General features: G+C 38.8%; 1 protein-coding gene across 1 annotated transcript in view; it reads left to right on the forward strand.

Moving 5' to 3' along the window:
- MYOM1 (myomesin 1) overlaps positions 1-27899 on the forward strand; it is a 159464-nt gene that overhangs the window by 26842 nt on the left and 104723 nt on the right. The window contains exons 4-5 of the mRNA XM_077778191.1: positions 2951-3277; positions 24261-24401. Of these exons, the coding sequence (XP_077634317.1) occupies positions 2979-3277; positions 24261-24401 (440 nt within the window). The 5' untranslated portion in view covers positions 2951-2978. The remainder of the gene's footprint in view (positions 1-2950; positions 3278-24260; positions 24402-27899) is intronic.

Raw genomic sequence — 27899 nt, forward strand, 5'->3', positions numbered from 1 at the left:
TGTTATTCTACTGTTAATATTATCAGTAAGGCTTCTAGTCAACAATAGTTAAGTTTGGGGGAGGTGAAAGGTTATATGTGGATTTTCGACTATGTGGGTACGAGCAGAAGTTGACACCTCTAACCCCTGCCATTGTTCAAGGGTCAACCATATAAGCAAATCCCAAGGCTCAGTCCTAGGACTTCCTTTTCCATTTACAATTATTCTCATCTATTTTTTGGCTTTATATACCATCTGTATGTTGCTGACTCCCAAATGTAGGTGTCCATCCTGGACCTTTATTCTGTGCTCCAAAGTCACATATCCACCTTAACATCTCCACTTGGGTGTCTAGCAGGTATCTTAGTTGTAGTATATTGCACACCCATCTCCTGTTATTGCATCCCTAACTGCTTCCTTATACTCCTACCTATCTTGGTTAACAACTTCATTCTTCCAGTTACTTAGGCAAAACCCTCAGCATCATCTCTCACCCCTCTCTTTGTTTCACATCCTAATTCAGAACTTTCAGCAAATGCTGATGGTTCTACCTTCAAAACACGTGCAGAGTCTGATCACTTTTCACGCTTCCACAACATCACTGTCACCTCTAGCCTGGACCATTGCAGTGGCGTTTTTTTTTTTTGTTTGTTTGTTTGTTTGTTTTAATTTTTTTATAGTTTATTTATTTTTGAGACAGAGACAGAGCATGAGTGGGGGAGGGGCAGAGAGAGAGGAAGACACAGAATCTGAAACAGGCTCCAGGCTCTGAGCTGTTAGCACAGAGCCTGATGCGGGGCTCAAACCCATGAACCACGAGATCTGACCTGAGCCAAAGTCGGACACTTAACCAACTGAGCCACCCAGGCGCCCCCATTGCAGTGGCCTTTGGATTCATTTACTAGGGCTGCCCTAACAGAGTACCATAGACTGGGTGGCTTAAACAACAGAAATGTATCTTCTCACAATTCTGGAGGCTAGAAATCTGAGATCAAGGTATTGGCAGAGTTGTTTTGTTCTGAGGCCTCTCTTCTTGGCTTGTAGATGATCTTCTTGTCCCTCCTCACAGAGTCTTCCTCTGTATATGTACATGTCTGTGTCCCAATTTCCTCTTCAGTATGACTGGCGTCATACTGAATGAGGGCCCATCCCAATGATCTCATTTTAACCTCATTTCCTCTCTAACGACCCTATCTCTAAATATAGTTACATTCTGAAGTACTGGTGGTTAGGACTTCAACATATGAATCTGGGGGAATACAACTCAGCTCATAACAGCCTTCTTTTTAAAAAAATTTATTTTTATTTTTTAAAAGGTTTTATTTTTAAGTAATCTCTCCACCCAATGTGGGGCATGAACTCACAACCCCAAGATCAAAAGTCACACACTCCACCAACTGAGCCAGGCAGGCACCCCCATAACAGCCTTCTAATTGGTTTCCTGTCTTTCCTTCAGCCAGAGTGTCTCAGCTTGGAACCTTTTGATGGTTTTTTGCCCTTTCAGAGTAAAAGACAAAGTCCCTAAAGTCACTTATCGGGCCCTATGCTGTCTATACCCTCCAACCCCTAACATCTCTCCTGTGCCTCTCCCTGCACCCTGCTCACTCCTTGCAGCCTAATGGCCATTTGCTACTCCTGGAATATAACAGGCATGCTCACACCTTAGTGTCTTTGCAATGGTCTTCCATCTAAAACACTCTTCCTCTGATATTCTCATGAGCAGATGTCACTTTCATGCTCAGAAGCCATCCCTAATGAGGCTGTTTAAAATTGCATCCCAACTTCCCTTCTCTGTTCTTTTTTTCCCCCTTTGTTTTTGTCTGTAGCATTTAACACATTCTGTTTACCTTACGTTTTACGTATTTTCTCTATTGGCTGTCTCCTGCTATAGAATATAAGGTCCTATATAAGGTTATCAGAGCAGGGATTTTGTTTCTTTTGTTTATCTGTGTATTTCTTGTGCTCAAACAGTTCCAGGCTCATAGTAGGAGATCAGTAATTATTTGTTGAATGAAAACCACGTTGACTATACACAGGCTCTCCATCATTACATAATCTCCCAGAAGAAGCCCCCATCAGAATGAAATGCCAGAAAATTAGAAATACATGTAATGAAAGGACTGAGGAAAAGACAAATAGCCAGGGTAGGGAAACTTTAAGACCTCCTAGATATTAAAACAAACAAACAAAAACAAACCGGCACTAATAGAAGGCCTAATGGCAGGAGGGGGCTCATGTGGCCATGAAGTCGAAAGTTTGCTGAGAAACGAGTTAATCTAAACTTCACATCATTTTTCATTTACTTTTTGGAAAGGATAAGAGTATTAATTTTTACATATTGGTTTAAATAACTTGTTTCTTTCTTTTTCTTTCTTTCTCTCTCCCTCTATTCCTCTCTCTTTCTCTCTCTCTCTCTTTTTCTCTCTCTTCTTTCTTTCTCTCTCTTCTTTCTTTCTTTCTTTCTTTCTTTCTTTCTTTCTTTCTTTCTTTCTTTCTTTCTTTCTTTCTTTCTTTCATGTTGAGAGAGACAGAGACAGTGTGAGCAGAAGAGGGACAGAGAGAGGAGGAGACAGAGAATCCCAAGCAGGCCCTAGGCAGTCAGCACACAAAGCCGCACAGGGCTCGAACTCATGAAACTGTGAGATCATGACCTGAGCTGAAATCAAGAATCAGACACTTAGGGGTGCCTGGGTGTCTCAGTCGCTGAGTCGCGGACTCTTGGTTTCCATTCAGGTCATGATCTCATGGTTTGTGAGTTCAAGCCCCACATTGGGCTCTGTACTGACAGTGCAAGGCCTGCCTGGGAGTCTCTCTCTCTCCCTCTCTTTCTGCCCCCCCCCCACTCTGTCTCTCAAAAATAAATAAACAAACATTAAAAAAAGAAAAAGGAATTGGACACTTAAGGACTGAGACACTCAGGGGCCCCACTTGTTACTTAATAGTTCACCCAAAACTTGCTGCTTTCCTGTAGGGTTACCTGGTTCCCTCCGGGGCACACGATGTCTCTGCCATTTTATCAGAAGCTCCACCAGCACTATGATAGCAGCTACCGCAACAAGGACCTTCGCACCACCATGAGCCACTACCAGCAGGAGAAGAAAAGTTCTGCCATCTACACCCACGGCTCGACGGCCTACAGCACCAGGTCCTCTGCCGCGCACCGCCAGGAATCCGAGGCCTTCAGCCAGGCGTCCGCCGCCTCGTACCAGCAGCAGGCCTCCCTGGCCACTGCGTCCACCCATGCAATTGCAGCCAGCCGGAAGACAGCCTCAGCCTATGATTATGGCTACTCTCACGGGTATGTCAAAAGCACCTTTGCAACCTTAGGGCAAAGGCACGTTCTCTGAATAACCCTCCCACATCATGTTTGCCTTTCTTTTTAATCTGGCAGCCCTACCTTTAAACCAGGTGTGGAGTGAGGCCGTGTATTTGGGAGACCTGGGACTTCTGTCTACCTGTTTCCCTTTACATTCTCTCTGAGTTTCACACTTTATAATCACACTGGCGTGTCTTGCTTGCATTGCCAACTGTGATATTGCTAGAAGCAGAGAAGTTTTGTCACAGATTGATTTCAACATTCAGCAGCAGCAGAGCCAAAAAATATCATTTCAACACTCACAGCAGGTTTCCTGGCCCTCAGAATGTTTCTACTTAGATGAGAAGCCAGAATAAAATTTAAAATTCACAGGTCACAGGCGCCCAAACTACAGCAGAGAGGTGTTCTACTTTCTCAATATCTGAGAGCCAGTTCTGAGCTAGTGTTCAGGCAGCAGATATTTTCTTTAGCTAGAACATTGAAGAAAACCACGCCCTTGTCTCAGTCAGCCTAAGAATACCAGGAACAAAACCTATATTCCGATAAAAGTAGATTGATCAAGCCATTGCAGTGAGGGAGACCACACCACAGAGGGAAAAGAGAGTTACTATAGCGTTCTAGGAAGAGTGGAGTGTACATTCAGGTCTGGTTTGCAAAGTGAACCAGGGTCCTGTTTCTACTGGACACAGTGGAGTTGAGATAAATGAGGACTGTTGTATCCAGATACACTTAATGTGGGAGCTCAGCCCAAGGGTTGGAAACTGAGGCTGCTTCTCTGTGTCAACAGTGACTGGGGTCGTCCAGGCAGGAGTACAATGTCTCATTCTCCCTGATAAAATTTCAAACGGCAAACTTACTGATAATCTTTGATATTAGAGAAGAAAGCTGCTCAGTGATCTGCAGTCACATAAAGAAGGTTACCACAACCCCTTACAGCAGCAGTGTCCCTGGGAGAACTGTTTCCTGTGAACTTTGCAATTGGCTTCTGTGTCTTTTGTTCCAGCTGATGAATGCTGGGCAGATGCTTACCTTCTCAGCCCAAGCCAATTGTTATATGCTTGATATCCAGAATGAAATGTTTCATGGGAATCAAAAACACACTTGCAAGATTCATGTGATTTTATTAAAAGTCCGGGGCACCTGAGTGGCTCAGTCGTTTAAGCATCCAGCTTCGGCTCAGGTCGTGCGTGATCTTGCGGTTTGTGGGTTTGAGCCTCACATCAGGCTCTGTGCTGACCACCTACAGCCTGGAGCCTGCTTCAGATTCTGTGTCTCCCTCTCTCTCTGCCCGCCCCCCACTCACATTCTTTCTCTCAGTCTCTCAAAAATAAATACATGTTAAAAAAAATCTTTTTAAACCTATCTACAGTCCACAGAAGGAATTGCTGAACTTGAAAACAGACATTTTTGGGCTATGGGGTAAAGAACCTCTAGCTGCCTAGAATCCCCTCCAGAGCAGCTGACATAATTGCATTCTTTTGTTATAAACATAATACTATAATTTTAGGTTTTATAAAATTTAAGTCCACAAAATATCTAAGACAACTAGAAAAGTGTTTGTTTCTGGGATTTAAAGACGTTATTAAGGAGATGATACAACGGTTTGTATGAATCTAAGTGGGGATGATTTCTGAAGGCAGAAATTCCTGAATCCCCACTGGATTTAAGCAGCAGCTGATCTACAGCTGTTGTATCTTGGGCACTAGCTGGGACCTCCTGGGAGCTTCTGCTCTGCTTAGTAACAGAGCCAGAGTCTGCTGGGGTTTACCTAGGATGCATGATGGCAACGTTATGAAATTCCATTTAAAATGGAACGGGATCATCTTGCCATCTCACTTTCATGGGATATTCAGAAGGACTTTGTGTTAGCTGTAAATATAGAAATATTGCCGCTAAGGTGAATTCATTTCTTTTAGTGCTTGCTTCAAATGAACTGCCTTCCAAAGGAAAGTTGGGGGGGAATTAGCACCATGTGTATGTGACAGCATCATTTTGTTCTGAAGAATGTTCCATAGAACATTAAGAACCTCATTTAGGAAAGCAGCTGTTTTGTAATAGAGAATTACATTTTAAATATCCATTTTCCAAGACTCTCTGTGCTGAGTCTATAGAAGAAGATGTAGAGATGGGTATTTTCATTATTGGGTAGTTGTTAATGTAACTCCTTGTGTACTTATTTCATTTCCCCAAGGCTATAGAATTTATAGTTTTATGGATTTGTATTTTAAAGAGATCTTTACTTCAATTCTATAGCTAAATTTTATGTTAAAAGTTTAAACAAATTCTTTCTTTAACCATATGTGTAATATTCATATTTATTTATAAATGGATATATTATATTAAACATTAATAATTGAACCCTGAGCATTTTTATATTTTATTCAGAAAACATTTACTCTTTGTTATCTTTGGAAGACTTAGCTACTTCAGCTTTAAAAAGCCTCACATAATAAACTTTCTATAGGAAATAGAACTGTAATTATTTTTCTATACTCAACTTCACATCGTGTTCTTTCCTACTTTGTCAATATTTTATGTAGGCAAGTAGGTAGGTATTCATTAATGGCTTAATGTTGAACAACTCAAACTTCTTGGAGAAACATGCTAACCTAGAAATGTTGACCTAGAAACAAGAGAGAGAAGAAAACATCAATATTTTTTCCTTTGTGTAATGCAATGTAAAAGAAAAGAAAGCCAACCTAATCCTGGGCTTAGTTTAGCTTTTCTTTTTTTAGACCTAGAGATAACAGGTGCAAATAATATTCTTTGAACATTTCTGAATCTTCATAATTCCTTTAGTTTGTATTTTTGTTTTCTCAAAATGGAGGAGCAACTTTTCCCCACTAAATGAAATATCTCTCTTTGGACTGGGAAAAGTGTTGTTGATTAAAACCCTTAGGGTTAGATATGCAATTCTGTGGAATGTATGTAAACACTAGGCTTGATCTATTTTTAGCCTCTGCTTTGTAGTTAGATGTCCGTGGTAAAATGGAAACTATGGAGATAGATATGTGCTCAGGGCTTGGCTGACCTCAGCAAGTCTTAGGAACAATGGCTTGTTCAGCGTCAATGTGGTTATAAGCACAGATCAGTTACCAATTGAATTGTAAGCCAAGGGTTATAAAATAAGTCATGAAAGGCTTATTATAAATGCCTTTATTCTTAGTCACAACGGAAAAAAACCCTAAATTAAAGTAATTCAGAAAGACAAAGTGACACAAGATTTTTGTTTTATGCTAGTAATCCACAAATACTATCAGAGATTAAAAGAGAAATGGTACTCATAACTCCCATTAGGTAAGGGTTCTTAACCTTTGTCCTTGAATAGATTTCAACAGGGTCTTGGTTGATCTGAAATTATGTACAAAATTGGGCACAGTTGGGATTTGTTTTTGCTGAGAAAAATTGTAGTTTTCATCAGATTCCCAGAGAACACTGTGACTCAACAAAGGTCAGAACCATTGCACTAGGAAGTGTGAATATAAACATCAGACAACCCAGTGTGAGGCCTGAGGATCCCTTTCCTAATGTTAATATTACATGAAGTTAGGATGAAATAAGGCAGATGTTTACAGAGAATATGATACTATGGAAATTGTGGTACCTTTCTTTTCAGTAAGCTGGATCACACATTAAGATGGAAATAATACATGAAATATTTTGTTACACTTGATAGGAATGAATAACTTTCAAAAAGCAGAGACAACACAGCATAGTTCTTGGATGATGGATGGATTTGGAGTTGTCCCTCAACCCTATGGTAATGGTAGAAATTGAATTTCTTGATTCTAAACAGTTGAATTTCAACCCATAAGATGCAGTTCAGCACAGTATCCTCTATACTACTGTATCTTTACAATAACCCTGAGAAGTAGAAGTTATTATCCCCATTTTATTTTTTTAAAATTTTTAATGTTTTATTTATTTCTGAGAGAGAGAGAGCAGGGGAGGGTCAGAAAGAGAGGGAGACACAGAATCTGAAAGAGGCTCCAGGCTCTGAGCTAGCTGTCAGCACAGAGCCCGACGCGGGGCTCGAACCCATGAACCATGAGATCATGACCTGAGCTGAAGTCAGACGCTTAAGCGACTGAGCCACCCAGGAACCCCTATTATCCCCATTTTAAATTTGAGAAAATTTGGGATGTCTGGGTGGCTCATGTGGTTGAACATGGGTGTCTTAGTTTTGGCTCAGGTCATGATCTCATAGTTCATAGGATCAAGCCCCATGCCGGGCTCTGTGCTGAGAGTGGGGAGCCTGCTTGGGATTTTCTCCCTCCCTCTCCCTCTGCCCTACCCCTTTTCTCTCTCTCTGTCAAAATAAATAAACATTGAAAAAAATAAAAATAGAGCCCAAATAGATTAAATAACCTTTCTCCCTTACGCTAAGAAGTGGTAGAACATGATTTTAACCCCCATTGTACCCTAAGCCCCCCCACCCTTTCCATGGGTACCCAGTGACAGTTGTGATCAGCCAACTCCCCTTGACCTCATAGCCACCAGATTTTTCTTGAAGGAGCAATATATAGTTTTTCATTATGTTTCCTTTTATTTGCCCTCCTTCTAGAGAAGCCATTGAGCACCACGATAACAAGATTCAGAGTAGGGAACAATCCATCCTAGGAGCATTTACAAATGCCCAACCTGGAACCTCACAGACTCTAACTTACCACTTAGAATCAGCCTTAGTGACTCACAAGGGACTGTAGAAGACACCAGTGTGGGGATGAGGAAACTGAGGCACGAGTAACTTGTCTGGGATACTCTGCCTAACTTCATTTTTAAAAAATTTTGTTATTTGAAAACATTTTTAATATTTATTTGTTTTGGAGGGGGAGGGGCAGGGAGAGACAGAGACAGAACTCAAAGCAGGCCCCAGGCACTAAGCTGTTAGCACAGCACCTGATGCAGGCTCAAACCCATGAACCATGAGATCATGACCTGTACTGAAGTCTGGCACTTAACCAATGGAGCCACCCAGGCATCCCTCTGCCTAACTTTAAATTGTGCCCTTACCTACACTCATGTCATATCGATCAACTTCCCTCGGTTGTTACCCAGGTAATAACCTCTTTTGAAACTACTATAGTTTGCAAAGAATACGCTAATGCTCAAAACAATTCCAATTCAGACAGAAGATACCAATGTACAGAATAGAACACAGAAGCCCCTATTTTTATTGGAGGGTTTGATTACAGCAGGACTGAGGGGGACCTGAAAACTTGCTCCATTTCCCACCCTGGTGTGGTTTCAAAAGACGTTACCCAAGAAATCTACTACTTTGTGGACATTTCTATGTCTTCACCTCAGCTACTGGCATCAGATTAGTATCCATTTTCTACGTATTCATTTCCAGATGTTATAATGCAAAGTGGATAGTCTTTGGGGTCAAACGGGCCTATACTTACTTTGAGTTAGGCTTGTGAGTTCAGATAAGCTAGTTAACCTCTCAGTTTCTTCATCTGTAAAATGGGGAAATGTTTGTCCCTCATGTTGGGAAGTCTAAAAGAAATAATCACATACGTATTTGGCGTAAGAACTGGCACACAGCGACAGTCACTGAGATTTAGGTATTGTTCATTCATTCACTAAATATTTATTGAATGGTTCCGGTGTGCTAAGTACTGCTCTAGGTGCTTGTGATAGATCGCTGAACAAAACTGACAAAGATTCCTGCCCTCATGGAGGATACGTCCTAGCATGGAGAGACAGGCCATAAACAATAAATATAATCAAAAAGACCTTGAATTTTATATCACGGTAGAAGGCAATAGATGTTATGGAGGCAATAAAAAAATTGAGTAGGCTAAGAGGGATCCGATATGTGGGGTGGGGGTGCAGGTTAGAATTTTAAATAGAGTAGTTAGACCTCCTAGGGAAGATGATAGCTGAGCAAAGGTGTAGTAGCAGCAGATGAAGTAGCACAGGGAATTATCTGGGGGAAAGCTACACCAGGCATCAGGAACAGCCACTGCAAGGCCTTTCAGCAAGGAACAGCATTGAGGCTATTGAGGGAATGGAGGAGTGAGGGAAAGAGTAGGTGAGGATACTGGAAAGGTAATAGACAGGGCATGGCCAACCATATAAGGGCCTTGTGAGCCATTGTAAGAATTTTTTAGTCTGAGTTAGAGAGAGGGAGTCTTGTCAAATTTTTGAGCTGAGGAATGACATGATCTGACTTAAGTTGTAACAGGAGCACTGTGGTTGCTCTGTGGGGAACAGACTGGTGCATGAGCAGAAGCAGATCACCCAGGTAGGAGGCCAGTGCTGTATAAGCCCAGGCAGGGGCAGATGGCCAATCAGAAAGGATATGGTGAACATATTTTTGGATTTATTAGTTATTGCTGAATTCTTACTTCTACCAGATTTATCGCAGAGCTTTTCAGCTCCTATGGTCAAATAGTTTTGAGGCTGCAAAAAGAGCCATGTAGATTTTCTATACAATGAATTTTCTGAGATCTCTTTAGGCAGTATAATGATGGTACAACCATATGCTGTTCTTCATTCCCCCAAGATACAAAGAGGTATATTGTTCCACTGTTAGTGCTTTTTATGGTACTTAATAGGAAAAACACCTGAAATAACTATAGTTATATGGGGATTTGAATCCACCTGTAGATTCAAGCAGCCGAATCTGAATTAAAAAACCAATTGAGGGGGGGCGCCTGGGTGGCTCAGTTGGTTCGGCATCCAACTTCAGCTTGGGTCATGATCTACTGCTCATGGGTTCAAGCCCCGTGTCAGGCTCTGTGCTGACAGCCAGCTCAGAGCCTGCAGCCTGTTTCGGATTCTGTGTCTCCCTCTCTCTCTGACCCTCCCCTGTTCACACTGTCTCTCTCTCTCTCTCTCTCTCTCTCTCTCAGAAATAAATAAAAAACATTAAAAAAAAAAAAAACAATTGAGGGGCACCTGGGTGGCTCAGTCGGTTAAGCGTACAACTTCAGCTCAAGTCATGATCTCACAGTCTGTGGGTTTAAGCCCCGTGTCAGGCTCTGTGCTGACAGTTCAGAGCCTGGAGCCTGCTTCAGATTCTGTGTCTCCCTCTCTGTCTGCCCCACCCCCGCTCATGCTGTGTGCTCTGTCTCTCAAAAATAAATAAACGTTAAAAAAATTAAAAAAAAAACACAATTGAACCATAGACAGTTACGGGGAATGAAGTTTGTTTGGAAAGCCACTGATATATTCAGGTTGCATACTTTTATCCTTTCTCCTCTAGAAATAGTCTTATAGCGTCTTCTCTAAATAAAAGCTTATTGTATATAAGGAAAAAGCACCACAGTTTCTGGATTTAAAAAGTCAATACGATGCTCTGGGATTTGTCATCCAGAATTTAAGTACTCAGAAAATGACGACTTACATTACTTTCCATATGACAGGAAAGATCAGAGAAAAATCTAATGAAAGCAGAAAAGCCAGATACCTTTTTTCCCCAGAAATAGGCAAGTTTATTGCCAATTACTTCTTTAAAAAAAAAAAAAAAGACTTTACTTTAAAGTAATCTCTACACCCAGCATGGGACTTAAACTTACAACCCCAAGATCAAGAGTCACTTGCTCTGCTGACTGAACCAGCCAGGTGCCCTGCCAATTACTTCTTTAAAAGGCAACTGAATTATGTTCTGACTCCCTGAATCCTATAACCTTCGCCATATGTCACTCTCTTGTACCTACTGCTGTAACTGTGTGGCTTGTTTGCATAGAGAGAAGTGGGACTGTCACTCCTGGTAATATCAGCTTCATATTATCAGCAGTTTGTAGACCACGGAACTGTGGAATGGTCAAGCAGGAAGAGACCAAAAGCTCATATAACTCAAGCTCTTCCTTTCACAGGTACTTACACTGAGGCCAGGTAAAATGTGATTCATTTTCTACTACCTGTGCTTCACCCTATTACTCAAAACCATTATTTGCTGGGCTCTCTTGCAGGTTAAATTCAAGTTTAGATGATACAAGATATCTCCAGAAAGGCATTCATCTGCCACAGACAGGTGAACCACCCTGCGGGAAGGAAGGCATGTGCTTTAATAGAGTAGGAATAGAATGGGTCAGCCAAAGGTGGAAAGAGGGGCAGAGTGGTACCTCCCAGACTCCAATGTGAAATGTTAGCTCTGTTCCTGGCTAGCTGGGCAGTAGGGTGTAACTGAGCTTCCCCACAGAGATCTCCGAACTCTGGAGGCCCATGGGAGCCCTTGCAACAGGCTTGACCTTTTCCACAGCAGTCTTTCTAGATGAAACAAGAGAAAGCAAGGACACCTCAAAGGAGGGGGTTAACTTCCATGTAACCACAGTAGCCATCTTCAAAGTGGGTTGGAATGTGGATTTCTGGGCTGCCTTGTAAATAATAAGACTAAAATTTTAAAACCCTGGACAATTTTCAGTTCACAGATGGAGACTTTATAAGGCATCTCTTGCAAATATCCTGCATTACATAATATCTAGGAAATATGAAGTAAACCCTTTCACTTCTGCTTAAAAATAGGCCATAATCTGGGTTAATTTCTAAAATAGTCAGAAATGGATAAAAATTGAAGGGTATATATAGAGAAGGACCACAAAAGATTTAAATCTCTCAGTGTTTTGCTCATTCACCTTTTCTAGAACACATGACTGTTCTACATTCATGTTGAGAAGTGGTTCAAACCCCCATGGTATTTGCTTTTAGCTCATGTCTATACATTAGCTGTGGAAAATTACCAAAAGGAAGATAAAATGTTAATTATCAATGGAAACTTAAATAGTAGAAAGAACAAAGCAATAAATAGAAGAAAAAATTGTGGCTATATTCCTATTTAAATAACTAAACATTTTTTTAAAACTAAAAATGAAATATTTTCATGGCTGAGAGAGTGAAATGGAGAAGGCAAAAAAAGACAAGTGTAAGGTAAATAATTCAAAACCAAACAAAAAATCAAGGATGTTTATTTATTGTGATGCTACATGTCCGTAAATTTCAAGAGTGATGTTAATCAAACTAAATTCACGCTTATATCTTATAAGAAGCCTTTTCTGCAGTGTTATCAAAAAAGAAAGGACTCAAAGTCTCCTGCTTGTCTACTAACTTTGACGTTCTCCTGAAACCTCCATAAGTGTTGGGATTGGGAAACAGGAGAAATGAAAGGTCAGTAGAAAGTGTTGAGCCTGACATGATACCCATATCAAAGGAGGATCATAGAACGAAGCTGCTCTAAATCAAAAGTAGATCCAAAGCAACCTTTTCATAAAACCCCAAAGAAAGTATTGTCTTTCAAGTTTTGCAAGAGGAAGATATGTGGCTGACGGAAAAGTAGAAATGAAAAAAGAGACTGCAAACTTCAAGTACTTATTCCTAACCCTCCAGGGGTTCCAGAAGATGAAAGAGATGGGGCTTCAGATACCAGAAGCCCCCAGGAGTGGCTGACTAGCTGAGCAAAGACAGCTGAGAAGGACAACCCATAGTTCACTAAAACCACTGCCTCTTCCTTTCCTCTGGTAAACAGCTGACCATTTTGTTTATATGCAAGGGGAATAGGTTTTAAATATGTATGAAAATGCAGTTTTAAAGGAAAATTGTTGTAATAATAAAAGTGAGTTCAGTTATTTTGTGACCACTCAGTAGAGTCTAACAATGACATATACATAAGTCAGCAATAAAAATCAAACTTTTACTTTTAAGCTTTTGCACCTACCAGTGTGTCATCCTAGGATGACCTACCCATCGTTCAATGTCTAGCTCTTCCACAAAGGATTCCCTGATAACCCCAGACAGAAACTGTCTCTCAACCCTGTGAATTCAACCTTTGTTTGCACTATTTCTGCTTATCTGCCTGCCTTTCTTTGGTCCTTTTGTGCTTTCTTCCTTGATTGACATTATACAACACGTCAGGCCTGGTAGCATTTATTCCCCTATAATTTCTCTTCAATCTCTCTCCCACCCCAGTCAGGCACGGTATTTTGCACACAGTAGAATCTGAATAAATATGTTTATAGAATCTGTTGAATAAATCAAGTTGTTAAGGAAAGTTAAAAAATAAACCTGTGAAAATTTCCATGGTACTATTACATATAACACAGTTTGAAAGGCTATTTTTGAAGTTACCTTTCTCCAGTACCTTCTAAAATGTCACCTGCATGCTAAGTTTATGTTTAACTTTATGAGAAACTATTCAATTGTTTTCTGAAGCGACTGTGCTGTTTTACCTTCCCATAGCCATGTTTGAGAATTCCAGTTTATCCACATTAGTTACTTTCTGTCTTATTTATTATAGCCATTCTTGTGGGCATGTAGTGGGGTCTCATTTTGGTTTTAATTTGCACTTACTTAATGACTAATGATGTTGATCATCTTTTTATATGCTCATTAGCCATTTTTATATCTTCTTTGGTGACAAGCCTTTTCAAATCTTTTGCTTATTTTTTTCTTTTGCTTATTTTTTTTTCGGACTTTAATTTATTTTTTTTATTTACTTTTTATTTTTTAATTTATTTTTTATTTTTTTATTTTTTTAATTTTTATTTAATTTTTATTTTATATATATATTTTACAAATAGTTTATTGTCAAATTAGTTTCCACATAACACCCAGTGCTCATCCCCACAAGTGCCCTCCTCCATGCCCACNGATTCTTTTGCTTATTTTTAAAATGGATTTTTCTGCTTATTATTGAGTTGTCAGAGTTATTTGAATATTTTACATAAAAATATATATTTCAAAATATTTTCTCTTATTCCTTTCATTCTCTTAACAGTATCTTTCAAAGGCTAGAAATTTTCAATTTTGATGAAGTCAATTCATTCCTTTTTTTTCTTTTTGAATCATGCTTATGGTCTTATCTCTAAGAGCTCTTTGGTTAACATCAATATCATAAAGAATTTCTCTTCTAAGAGTTTTATAATTTTCACTTTTACATGTAGAAATTTAATCCATTTTGGGGGGGTATCTGGGTGGCTTGGTTAAGTGTCTGACTTCAGTTCAGGTCATGATCTCATGGGTCGTGGGTCCAAGTCCTGCATCAGGCTCTGTGCTGACAGCTCAGAGCCTGGGGCCTGTTCAGATTCTGTGTCTCCCTCTCTCTCTGCTCCTCCCTCACTTGTACCCTGTCTCTTTTTGTCTCTCAAAAATAAATAAAGGTTAAAATTTTTTTATAAATAAGAGAAAAAGCAAAAGAAATTTGATCCATTTTTAAGTTATGTGTGTGATATTGAGTAAAGTTCTAAGTTCATCCTTTCACACATGGATATACAATTGGTCCAGCACCATTTGTTGGAAAGATTTTCTTTCCCCCTTTAATTCCTTAGCACCTTTAGGGGCGCCTGGGTGGCTTAGTCAGTTAAGCGTCCGACTTTCGCTTAGGTCATGATCTCGCGGTTCGTGGGTTCGAGCCCTGCGTCGGGCTCTGTGCTGACTGCCAGCTCGGAGCCTGGAGCCTGTTTCAGAGTCTGTGACTCCCTCTCTCTCTGACCCTCCCCTGCTCATGCTGTGTGTGTCTCTCTCTCTCCTAGAAATAAATAAAACATTAAAAAAAAAAAGTAATTCCTTAGCACCTTTATCAAAAATGAATTAATCATAAAATTAATCAATTAATCAAAATAAAAATGTTTGTTTCTCTCCATTCTGTTCCATGATCTCTCTGCCTGTCCTAATACCAGCATCACATGGGCTTAATTACTGTTGCTTACAGAAAATTTTAAATTGCTAAATGTAAGTCTTCAGACTTAGTTTGCCTTTTATAAAAAATCTTTTGCCTGTGTGTTCCTTCATATTTCTGTATAAATTTTAAGATCACCTTGTCAGTTTCTACAAGGAAAAAAATCTGCTGGGATTTTGGTAAGAATCATGTTGAAACTGTAGAACAGTTTTGGAAAATGTGCCATCTTAATGACATCTTTCAGTCCATGAACATGGAATATTTATTTATTCAGATCTTTTTTCACTTATCATAATAATGTTTTGTCATTTTTAATATAGAATTCTTATACTTCTTTATCAAAGAAGTACTATACCCCACGTGGGGCTCAGACTTACAACCCTGAGGTCAGGGGTCCCATGCTCTACTGAGTGTCTTTAAATACGTAATGTGGTTTTTGTAGCAGCAACAATTGGATATTTAAAAATCCCTGTTCTGACAACATCTGCCATTCCTTGGAGTTTTTAATCCCTTCACATTTAATAAAATTACTAATATGGTTGGTGTTATGTTTGCTACTTTTGGGTTTTTTTCTGTATATTTCATTTCCTCTGTATATTTCATATCCTTTGTTCATGGATTTCTCTTTTATTGCCCTGTTTTATGTTATAGTCATTTTTAGTGTACCACTTAATTTTCTTGTTTCTTAACTACATTTTTGTTCTTTTTTAAAGATATTGCTTATGGAATTATAATATACATATTAATTTATCATGTTCTACTTCAGATTTATACTAATTTAATACTGGTAGAACATAGAAGCTTCAATATAGTTTTATTTCCTCCCCTTTCCTTTAAAGCATTTTTTTTTTTTTTTAAATTTCTAGGAGAGAGAGAGACAGTGTGAGCAGGGGAGAGTCAGAGAGAGAGGGAGTCACAGACTCTGAAACAGGCTCCAGGCTCCGAGCTGGCAGTCAGCACAGAGCCCGACGCGGGGCTCGAACCCACGAACCGCGAGATCATGACCTAAGCGAAAGTCGGACGCTTAACAGACTAAGCCACCCAGNCATGATCTCTGTGAGATCATGACCTGAGCCAAAATTAAGAATCAGATGATTAACCGACTGAGCCACCCAGGAATCCCTTGAATAAATTTTTCATTTGAGTTATTATACTTTCAAACTTGATCCTATTTTATAATTTCTCTTTGTTGACATTCTTTTTTGAGTCGTTGTCATAATACCTTCCTTTAATTATTTAAGCATGGTTTCCTTTATTAGTCTTTGAACATATTTATAATTGCTGCTTTGAAGTCTTTGTTAAAACCAACATCAGAGTGCACCCAGAGACAGTTTTTATTTACTGCTTTATTCTGTTGGTGTGGATCACAGTTTCCTCTTTCTTGGCATGTTTCATAATTTTTGTTGTTGTTGAGAATTGGACATTTTAGAAAATATATTGTCACAATTCTGGATTCTGAATTTTCCCTTGAATGTACTGCCATTGTGTTTTGGTTTTGTTTAATAGCTTGTCTAAATGCACTTATAGAATCTGTTTACCAGCACTGTATGACTGCTAATGGCCCCACTCAGGTTTTTTTTTTTTTTTTTTACACCTAAATTCATAGGGATCATCTTGTGTTTGCATATATTACTGACCAGTAAATTAGTAGTCAGATATTGTGCTCAAAGTTCAAGTAACTTTTGAAGCACCTGGGTGGCTTACTCGGTTAAGTGTCCAACTTCAGCTCAGTTCATGATATCACAGTTTGTGAGTTCAAGTCCCACATCAGGCTCTGTGCTGACAGCTCAGACCCTGGAGCCTGCTTCAGATTCTGTGTCTCCCTCTCTCTCTGCCCTTCCCTATTCGTGCTCTCTCTGCCTCTCTCTTTCTCTCAAAAATAAAATAAACATTAAAAAAAAATAAAAAATTCTTTGAAGTTCAGGTAACTTTTGAATATGTACATCCTGGTTTGCTTACTTCTAGATTCTCTTATCTGTCCTCTGCACATGAACACAGGCTTAGTCAGCCAATGATGTGTGGATAGCTTGCATCCTCTCCAGTTTTTCCTATGCAGGCAGATGGAGAAATATTGAAGGCTCCCTGTGGTAGTCGTATTTCCCAGATCTTCCTATTATTTTTTTAATATAGTTCATTGTAAAATTGGTTTCCATACAACACCCAGTGCTCATCTCAACAAGTGCCCTCCTCAATGCCCATCACACTTTTCCCTCTCTCCCACCCCTCATCAACCCTCAGTTTGTTCTCAGCCTTTTATGATTTGCCTCCTCCCCTCTCTATAGCCTTTTTTCCCCTTTCCCCTCCCCATGGTCTTCTGTTAAGTTTCTCAAGATTCATATATGAGTGGGAACATATGGTATCTGTCTTTCTCTGACTGACTTATTTCACTTAGCATAATACCCTCTAGTTCCATCCATGTTGCTGCAAATAGCCAGATTTCATTCTTTCTCATTGCCAAGTAGTATTCTATTGTATATATAAACCACACCTTCTTGATCCACTTGTCAGATGATGGACATTTAGGCTCTTTCCATGATTTGGCTATTGTTGAGAGTGCTCCTATGAACATTGGGGTACATGTGCCCCTGTGTATCAGCACTCCTGTGTCCCTTGGGTAAATTCCTAGCAGTGCTATTGCTGGGTCATAGGGGAGTTCTATTTTTCATTTTTTGAGGAAACTCCACATTGTTTTCCAGAGGGGCTGCACCATTTTGTATTCCCAACAGTGTAAAAGGGTGCCCGTTTCTCCACATCCTTTCCTGCATCTATAGTCTCCTGATTTGCTCATTTTAGTCACTCTAATTGGTGTGAGGTGGTATCTCAGTGTGGTTTTGTATTTCCCTGATGATGAGTGATGTTGAACATTGTTTCATGTGTCTGTTGGCCATCTGGATGTCTTCTTTGGAAAAGTGTCTATTCATGTCTTCTGCCCAGTTCTTCACTGGATTATTTTTTTCGGGTGTGGAGTTTGGTTGAGTTCCTTATAGATTTTGGATCCTAGCCCTTTATCTGATATGTCATTTGCAACTATCTTTTCCCATTCCGTTGGTTGCCTTTTAGTTTTGTTGATTGTTTCCTTGGCAGTGCAGAAGCTTTTTATCTTGATGAAGTGCCAGTAAGTCCAGATCCTCCTATTAAATTGCTGGCTGATCTGCCAGTCTGCTACTTGTCCCAACCATGATTGGAACCTATGGCAAACCGAGTTGCTGGTCTTCCCTTCCTATTTAGATTGCTAGTGTTTCCCACAATGCTTCTGGATATGGGGTTTTCTCATGCTCTGCTCCAAATGAAGTCAGCCCCCTCTGGCAATGAACATTTTGATTGTCATTCCTTTTTCTACTTTGGTAAAACTACCTTATAAACTGAGCTAAGGAAAGGGGAGGAGAGAGGGCTAAGCCAAGTGCCATACTTCCATTGTTCATACCTGAAGTTCAGTGGCTTTTTTATGAATAACTACTTCTCAGTGTAGTATATGCCTTTGGTTAATTTTCAGAGCCCTGAATGGGTTTTTTTTTTTTTTGACACTTATATCTACTTTTATCATTGCGTTTTGGGGAGAGTAACTGCTGAAGTACTCCCTCCACCATACTAGAAACCCTACCTCTGCATTGGTCACTTTTAATAACTCCTCAGCAGATTCTGGTGTGAAGCCAAGGTTGAAAGTCACTGAGCTAGGGCATAATTAGAGAAGGATGAATGATTTCACTTCATTCAATAAACATTTATTGAACATCATCAGGCACAGTATGGATACAAAGTGGATGGAGTATGGATACAAAGATTATAGCCTATCCCTGTCTGTGGGTGGTCATAGGCTGTGGGAAGGATAGCCAAAGTAATAATGCAGTATAGCCTGAGCAAATAGGGATGGGTGAAGTGGGGTTTGGGAGCAGTGTCAACAAAAGACAATGCCTATAGTCCATCATTTTTCTAAAACATGCCAATAGGTTATCACATTTTCAGAAGGTACTATAGCCAGTAAGCAGAACCCTACTTAATGTAAGTATGACTGAAGTTACTCATCCTGGGTAACTAAGACAGTTTCTCCAAATTACATAATGATTACAAACATAACTTTAAGGAACTTTACTTCATGTAAAATCTAACAAGTTTTTTAATGCTATAGTTTCAACTGAACTGTGATGATTTCATAATCTATGAATAAATTAAGGAATAGCAAATCACAATGGGAGTCATTACAGGTGGTGTGATATGGTATTATGGTTTCCAAAGTGGGGTATCCACAAAGGCAAACCAAGGAAGCATAGGAAGAAATATTAGTACTACTATTTTTTTCAAAAACATCAAATTTGGTCTTTAAAATGTTTCTATTGATTGAAAGTTTCATAGAGTGAGTGAGACTATTTATATAGCAGTATATGCATTGAGCTTATAAATAAACATGTATAAGTGGCATGCCCCCAATATTTTTGGATTGGGAGTACTCAGTCACAAAAGTTAGAGACCACTGGTATAGTGGTAAGCACCTGACCTAAATGGGTGCTATCCTTAGTCCTTTTTCAGCTACCAATTTGCTGTGTGAACACAGAAAAGTTACAAAGACACTCTGTGTCTTCCAAATATATAAAATGAGGAGCCTCTTATAAATCTCCTTGAGATCTCTATCAGTTCTAGGGTCCTTAAGTGGTTTTGCTCTTTTTTTTTTACTGTAAGGTATAATTATGAAGTTTTAATAGCAGAATGTTTTCTTTTGTTGTTGTTCAGTATTTGAATTTGAATTGATTGGAAAGAGGTCTAAGCCTCTTTCTGAGTTCCTGTAATATTTCCCACTTGGCTACATCCCTTCTCTGTGGTATTGCTGGTTGTAGATGTGATGATGCCATACACACCATGATATTTCTTTAAATTTCTGTTACCTTTAGGCATATTAACAGAGGACATACCCCAATTAGTAGCAGAGTGCAAAAATATGTGTTCTAGACACAGTTATAGATGCATGCATGCATGCATGTGTGCACACACAAATCAATCCTTAACTCTTGCATAATTTCATTGCCTTCATAAATGGAAATTCAGAAAGCTTCATGATTTAAGCTGAGCACATAAAGAACATTCATTGCAGGTTTAATAGTTAAAAAACACCCAAATAGATCCATGCATATCAAGTTTAATGTCTACTCAGAAGTGGACTTGTAAGATAGAGGATTATTTTCAACATTGCAATACAACTAAAAGCCCAAGAAGTTTCTGAAACCTTACTTCATCTTTTGATTTAAATTCAAAGAAATTTAAATTTTACATATTATACTTAAAATATTATTCTCCTCTAAAATCATTCAGCTTTATTTTGTTTCTTTCATAGTTTATTGTCAAATTGGTTTCCATATAACACCCAGTGCTCATCCCCACAAGTGCCCTCCTCCATGCCCATCACCCCCCTTTTCTTCCCCGCCACCCCCATCAGCCCTCAGTTTGTTCTCAGTATTCAAGAGTCTCTCATGGTTTGCCTCCCTCCCTCTCCCCAACTATTTTTCCGCTTCTTCTCCCCCATGGTCCTCCTTTAAGTTTCTCCTAATCCACCTATAAGTGAAAACATATGTTATCTGTCTTTCTCTGCCTGACTTATTTCGCTCAGCATAACACCCTCAACTTCCATCCATGTTGCTACACATGGCCAGATTTCATTCTTTCTCATTGCCATGTAGTATTCCATCGTATAGATAAACCACATCTTCTTGATCTATTCGTCTGTTGATGGACACTTAGGCTCTTTCCATGTTTTGGCTATTGTTGAGAGTGCTGCTATGAACATTGGGGTACATGTGCCCCTATGCATCAGCACTCCTATGTCTGTTGGGTAAATTCCTAGCAGTGTTATTGCTGGGTCATAGGGGAGTTCTGTTTTTAATTTTTTGAGGAACCTCCACACAGTTTTCCAGAGGGGCTGCACCAGTTTACATTCCCACCAACAGTGTAGGGGGGTGCCCGTTTCTCCACATCCTCACCAGCATCTAGAGTCTCCTGATTTGCTCATTTTAGCCACTCTGACTGACGTGAGGTGGTATCTCAGTGCGGTTTTGATCTGCAGTTCCCTGATGATGAGGGACTAAAATCATTCAGCTTTAAAATTCAATAGAGTAAGATATTAGACTTCAATGTTCATGAATCATAACAAAATAGACTATTGATGGTTTTTCTTCAAATGACTAATTGGACTGATTATTACATAGTCAGTTTCTTCCTTCCTTTCTTTCTTTCTTTCTTTCTTTCTTTCTTTCTNTAGTCAGTTTCTTAAAGTTTGGTGTTTCTCTCATTTAGTTTTGTTTGCTATCTTCAATAAATGAATTATTGCTAAATAGTCTGTTGCTATAGTATTTTAACGTCTAATCCTTCACATGCTTTTTTAAAATTAGTATTCAAAGGCTTGAAAAAACTTTAAAGAACATAACAAAAATTTTTTCTAAATACTTGGGATTTTCTTTTTTTATGTTTATTTATTTTGAGAGAGAGAGAGAGAGACAGAGAGAACAAGCATGAGTGGGCAGGAGCAGAGAAAGATAATTTCAAGCAAGCTCTGTGCTAAGCCCCACATGGGGCTCCATCTCACAACCATGAAATCATGACCTGAGCTGAAATCAAGAGCCAGACACTTAGCTGACTGAGCCACCCAGGTGCCCCTGAATTTTCTAAATAATACTATATAATACAAAACATCATAATGCTTTCTGTGAAGTTTTTTTTTCCCAAATAACATGATAAGTGCATCATTTAAAAGATTCATCTTAGGGGCACTTGGGTGGCTCAGTCAGTTAAGCATCCAACTCTTGATCTCAACTCAGGTCTTGATATCAAGATCATAAGTTCAAGCCCCATGTTGGGCTCAGTGCTGGGCATGAAGCCTACTTTAAAAAAAATCATCTTAAAAAGAAAATGACAGAAAAAAAGGAACAACAAAAAGAATGACAAATCATGGCCATTTTTATGCAGATAAATGTTGATAATATGAGCTCATAAGAATGACTATAGACAGAATGAAAGTAAAAAAGAGCAAAAATAGCAAAGCAAGTGTTGGGGCACCTGGGTGGCTCAGTTGGTTGAGCGTCTGAATTTGGCTCAGGTCATGATCTCATGGCTCAGGAGTTCAAGCCCCACATCGGGCTCTCTGCTAATAGCTTGGGAGCCTGGAGCCTGCTTTAGATTCTGTGCCTCCCTCTCTCTCTCTGCCCCTCCCCTGCTCATGCTCTGTCTGTCTCTCTCAAAAATAAAAAAACATTAAAAAAATTTTTTTTAAAGAAAAGCAAGAGTAATATGAAAAAATGCAAATATTGTATAAGTAGGAAAAAAGGTAACTCTTAAACTCCAAAATTAATTTTATTTTGCATGGTAACAAATCAAAGAGGAGAAAGAAAATACCACTTTAAACTTAGACCTGTATTAGCACAGCCTGTACTTTGTAATCTTCTGGGGGTATAGAATGTAGTCATTTTGCTACTGCCTGGAACAGGCAGCCAGGAACAAATTTCACTCAGCCGTCCAATTGGTAACCAATCCACAAGCTTGAATTCAAAGTTCTAACCTTTAATTTTAATGCTGATCATAGACTAGGACATAGATATTCACCCTAGGGGAGGAGCTAGTTAGTGGGAGAGGAAGAAGTTTGCCACTCCAGCCTGGGGATCAAAGACAGTAGCCCACCCTGTACCCCCAGGCCCAGGGCCACTGCACCCACCCCTGTACTTTCTAGAAGCCCTAGCTACTTGTTTAGCAGAAGATAGATTTACTTGCATTATTATGTGTTCATTTTGCACTATGTATGCATTTGGCCTGTCTTCTGCTCTGATTTAGGTCATCTCTTTGCTTTTCCTAATACTTCTTAAAGATTGAGAAAAGGTCAGGTTTGGATGGCTTGGAAAGTTTTTCTGTTTCAACTGGGCAGCTTGCTCTTCCCATGCCACATCACATGCATGTGTCACTTTTCCCCCAAATTTTCTGGGGACAAGGAGACTTTTTAGTATTAACGTTTTATTTTAGAATCATTTCAAATTATAAGGATAGTACAGACAGTTCTGGTAGAGGTCCATATTGTGGACCTCTTTCATTACAATGGAGATCAGGGGCTTTTAACATGAATCCATGAATTAATTTAAGAGAGTCACTGAGCTCCTGAAATTTATGCCCACTTTATATATTTGAATGAAAATCCATTTCATGTCATTCAAAAGCTACATAAAAATTGTACTTTTATTTATTTTAATGTTTTATTAATTTTTTAAATTTATTATTTTTAAATTTATTATTTATTTTTCTTAAATAGTTTATTGTCAAGTTGGTTTCAATATAACACCCAGTGCTTATCCCAACAAGTGCCCTCCTCCATGCCCATCACCTCCCTTCCCCNCTTCTTCAATATTACTTTGGTTATTTGGGGTCTTTTGTGGTTCCATACATTTATTTTTGAGAGAGAGAGAGAGAGAGAGAGCGCATGTGGGGGAGGAGCAGAGAGAGAGGGCGACACAAAATCTGAAGCAGGCTCCAGGCTCTGAGCTGTCAGCACAGAGCCTGACATGGGGCTCAAACTCATAAACTGTGAGATCGTGACCTGATCTGAAGTCATATCGTCAACGGACTGAGCCAGGTGCTCCTAAAGATTTTACTTTTAGTTTTAGCAATCCTTTTCTCTGGGTGCAACCTCTTCTCTCATGTTTTCTACGAGGCTAATACATTTTTTTGTTTGTTAGAGCACTGTCTACCTCTAAATGCACATTTGCACCAGTGTGCATGGGCACATTTTCGTATACAACAGAACTGCCCAAACTTCTTTATTTCACCACTGTAATTGTCTGAGTTGCTCAATACTATGTGTTTGTATAAAATATATTAAGTATTGTTTGATGAACTCAGTGTACCTTCTAATAGAGGAGTCTGTCTACCCTACATAAAAGCCTCAAAGTAAAACCCAGGAGTCCTCCATGAAAATGGTTTGGTGGGGAAGGGAGAAAGGATCCCTATCTAGAACATTTTGCATTTTGTCAGTCCCCTGAAAGGATTTGGATGAAACTTTGTTTATAGATTGCCTAAATTTTGAATGTTAGCAGCAAAAGTATTTGGATCTATTACAAAAACACTACTGTTTTCCCTTGAAACTTTAAGGGGGAGAAAGCTATGAAATTAGCCATAGATCTATTTTTATCTTGTGTCTATATAGAGTTCATTATTTGAGGACTTTCTCACTCCACTTGAGTTCTAAAGATAAAAGATATTATAACATTAGAAATCTAGGATTCTGTGGAATCTCTCTCCAAGTTAAAACTTTGCTTTGTAAGCGTTTTGAATATTTTCAGTGCAATTTTTGGTTATTATCTAATATTAGGGATTTTGTTTCAGACTTACAGATTCCAGTCTGATGTTAGAAGATTATTCATCCAAGTTGAGCCCCCAAGCAAAGAGAGCCAAGAAAAGCCTTCTCTCTGGGGAGGAGAAGGAAAATCTGCCAAGTGACTATATGGTGCCCATTTTCTCAGGACGGTATGTATGTATTCTCTTCCTGGCTTTAAATATTAGAAAGCAAAGAGTAGATGTTGTCAGGTATTAATAATAATTGCAACTAGCATTTATTGAGCACTCAACTATGTCCTGATTGAGAAAGCTCTGAGGGAGCTTTTCATTGTGAAAATCTGCCAGCACCTAGGATGGCTACATGACACAAGAGAATGATCAGGAACTTAGTTCCAATTATATAACTGGTTGAAATTAGAAGGAGAGCATTCGATGCCAGTGATTGAACACAATATATAGTCACTATAGGTAGAATAGAAAGAAAGGTTCGAAAGCATAAAATGATGGATGAACTTAAAAAACTCAGATGTTCTGTTTAGGTAGAGGAAAACCATTGTGGTTGCCAGTGTGATTAAAAAAAATTTTTTTTATTGTTAATTTATTTTTGAGAGAGAGACAGAGTGCGAGTGGGTGAGGGACAGAGAGAGATGAAGACACAGAATCCATAGCAGGCTCCAGGCTCTGAGCCGTCAACACAGAGCCCAGTGAGTCCAAAACCACAAAATCATGACCTGAGCGGAAATCAGTGGACTGAGCCACCCAGGAGCCTTTGCCAGTGTGATTTTAATTATTATTCATTAGGAAGAAAAAAATCTTTAAGTGACGCAGACTAAGTAAAAGAAAGCCATCATAGTTTGAATGCCTGTGTTATATTTGTTTAATGTAAAAAAGATTACTATTTATTTTGAGGCAAACTTCAAACAAAATAATCAGCAAATCACAAGTCCATTAATGCTTTTAATGTTCATAAGGTAAATTTGTGTGTGTCGTGTGTGTTCTTTTTTAAAAAATATAAACTTTTTTTTGAATGATTATAATATAGAGAGGAATCTTGAAACTTGTTTGAGACAACAAATTAAAATTTATGGGAAAATTCAGAGCCTTCCCTGTTTATTTTCCTGTAAATAGAGAGCTATCTATATCCATAGAGCTAAGGTGATATTCAGAATGAAGGGCAAAATGCCATCAGGAAGTTCAGTAGGCAATGACGTGGTTGTCATTGTTGGTGACCTACTTCCATTTCCCTATGTTTTTCTTCCCATTTTTCACTGATGGTTCCTTTTGGAATTGTTTCAGAAGCTAATGTCATAATTGCTCTGATTCTGATTAGGAAGGTAATAAAAACATACTATTTTTAGCTTTCTCGTTGATATCTTTGATATCTCTGATTTTTTAGTGTTTATTTATTTTTGAGAGAGAGAGAGAGAGAAACAAAGCATGAGCAGGGGAGGGGCAGAGAGAGAGGCGGACACAGAATCTGAAGCAGGTGCCAGATTCTCTGAGCTGTCAGCACAGAGCCTGACACGGGGCTCGAACCCACGAAATATGTGATCATGACCTGAGCTGAAGTCAGATGTTCAACCAACTGAGCCACCCAGGTGCCCCTGATATCTCTGATTTTTTAAAAAGTAAACTTTCTGGGGCTCCTGGGTGTCTCAACTGGTTAAGCATCCAACTCTTGATTTCAGTTCAGATCATGATCTCACAGTTCCTGAGACTGAGGCCTGCATCTGGCTCTGTGCTGACAGCGCAAAGCCTGGTTGGGATTCTCTCTCTCCCTCTCTGTCTGCCCCTCTTCCCCTCCCTCCCTCTCTCTCTCTCTCCTCTCTCTCAAAATAAATAAGTAAACTTTTAAAAAGTGAATTTTTCATTGAAATATGCATATCTTGCTAAGTATGTTTGCCCAGGCGTGTCCTATTCACAGTTAGTTTACTATACACTGATATTCTTTACAGGATATGGCTAGGATAGAGGGGTAAAATTTTATTTTATTTTCTGCTTTGTTCCAACACTGTTTAAAAAAATTTTTTTAAGCATATTAACTAAGCATTAACCTACATGACATACCTCTCCATCTCTTTACCACATGAAATGAAGCTGCTTGCTTTCAGTGCCTTCATCTTCCTAAATCAAACCATTTTCTTTCCTTGGGGCCAGTCTCAAGAAATGATAATTTACACAACAGTGATAAAAGAAAATGCAAGGAAAAATTTATCTTCTAGGTATTATGTCCAGTTTTTTTGTTTTTGTTTTTGTTTTTTTTTAATGTGGAGTCATCTCCTGTATTCTACGACTGTGTGGAAAATAACACTTCCTACTGGTGTTGACAGTATTAATCTAAGAGGATGGGACAGAAATGAACCTTTAAGTACCTGTTATTTTCTGGGAATCATACTACATGCTTTATGTAAACTATCTTGCTAAATCTTCAATACAGCCCCAGAGAGGTATTGGTATATCAATTTATGGACAAGGAAAGTAAGGCTCAGTGACTGTCTCTCTTTCTCAAAAATAAATATTTTATTTATTTAAAAAATTTTTTTCTTAATGTTTATTTCTGAGAGAGAGAGAGAAAGAGAGAGGGAGTGAGCAGGGGAGGTTCAGAGAGAGAGGGAGACACAGAATCCGAAGACAGGCTCCAGGCTCTGAGCTAGCTGTCATCATGGAGCCCGACACCGGGCCTGAACCTACGAACCGTGAGATCATGACCTGAGCCGACGTCAGACGCTTAACCAACTGAGCCACCCAGGAGCCCCTCAAAAATAAATATTTTTTAAAAAAGAAGAAAAATATCCCTGTTGTCCTGGGTGAAAAAAAATATTTGTAAGTGTATTTGAGGTCTCCTATGAAATATTTATAGTCTTCCTGAGGTTTAGCTTATTTGCAGTAGAAAAGGAAGAGAGTGGGACTTCATTCTGCCGTATAGAGTCATGTCAACATGTCTACTGTTAGAGGTAATGGGAGCTCCAACGTAAAGTTCTCTTATTAAGAGTTGTCTCAACTCAGGGCAAAGCTAGCTTTGAATATAATCTATTATTATATATATTGAATCATTTTACAAAGCTCATTTCAAATATCTCTATTATTTATTTACCTCTGTATGGAATTCCAAGTAGATTCTCATGATGATTTTCATACTTGTTAATTCATTCACTTCCTATCTCATTAAAGAAATTCGAGGTAATTATGTCAAGACTCTAAATTGAAAATCTTCCATCTTCCTTTTTCTCTGCCTAAATTATAGAGTATATGTTACTGTCTTAGTAAATACTACATTATTAATATTTGGAGAGATAGAAGTAAGGAAAAAGAAATTAAAATTTACCCACTAAGTTTAGTAAAAATCCAAGTGGACTAATTTTGTTTATCAGATGCTTTAATAAAATTCCATGACAAATTTCAAACTTGGGCAAATGTTGAGCCCTATTTTTCAGCAAATTTACATAGATTCAGGTACCAGGAACTTATAAATATATGGCAGTATTTGCTTAAATTTTAAGTAGTTACTCTTGTAAGAAATTCAGAGGTAAAATTCAGCCTTCAGAGGCCTAAGGAGACTCAATTTCAAGAAAATCTTCAATGTAATCATTATACTTCCTTACTATTGGGATTGACAACAATGGTATTGAAGGAGGTTAAAAATAATCTAAGTATGTTTAGCAACATTAATAAATTATAGCACAACTT

Source organism: Crocuta crocuta, unplaced genomic scaffold (assembly GCF_008692635.1).
Source record: "Crocuta crocuta isolate KB4526 unplaced genomic scaffold, BGI_CrCroc_1.0 scaffold26, whole genome shotgun sequence".
Lineage (NCBI taxonomy): Eukaryota > Metazoa > Chordata > Mammalia > Carnivora > Hyaenidae > Crocuta > Crocuta crocuta.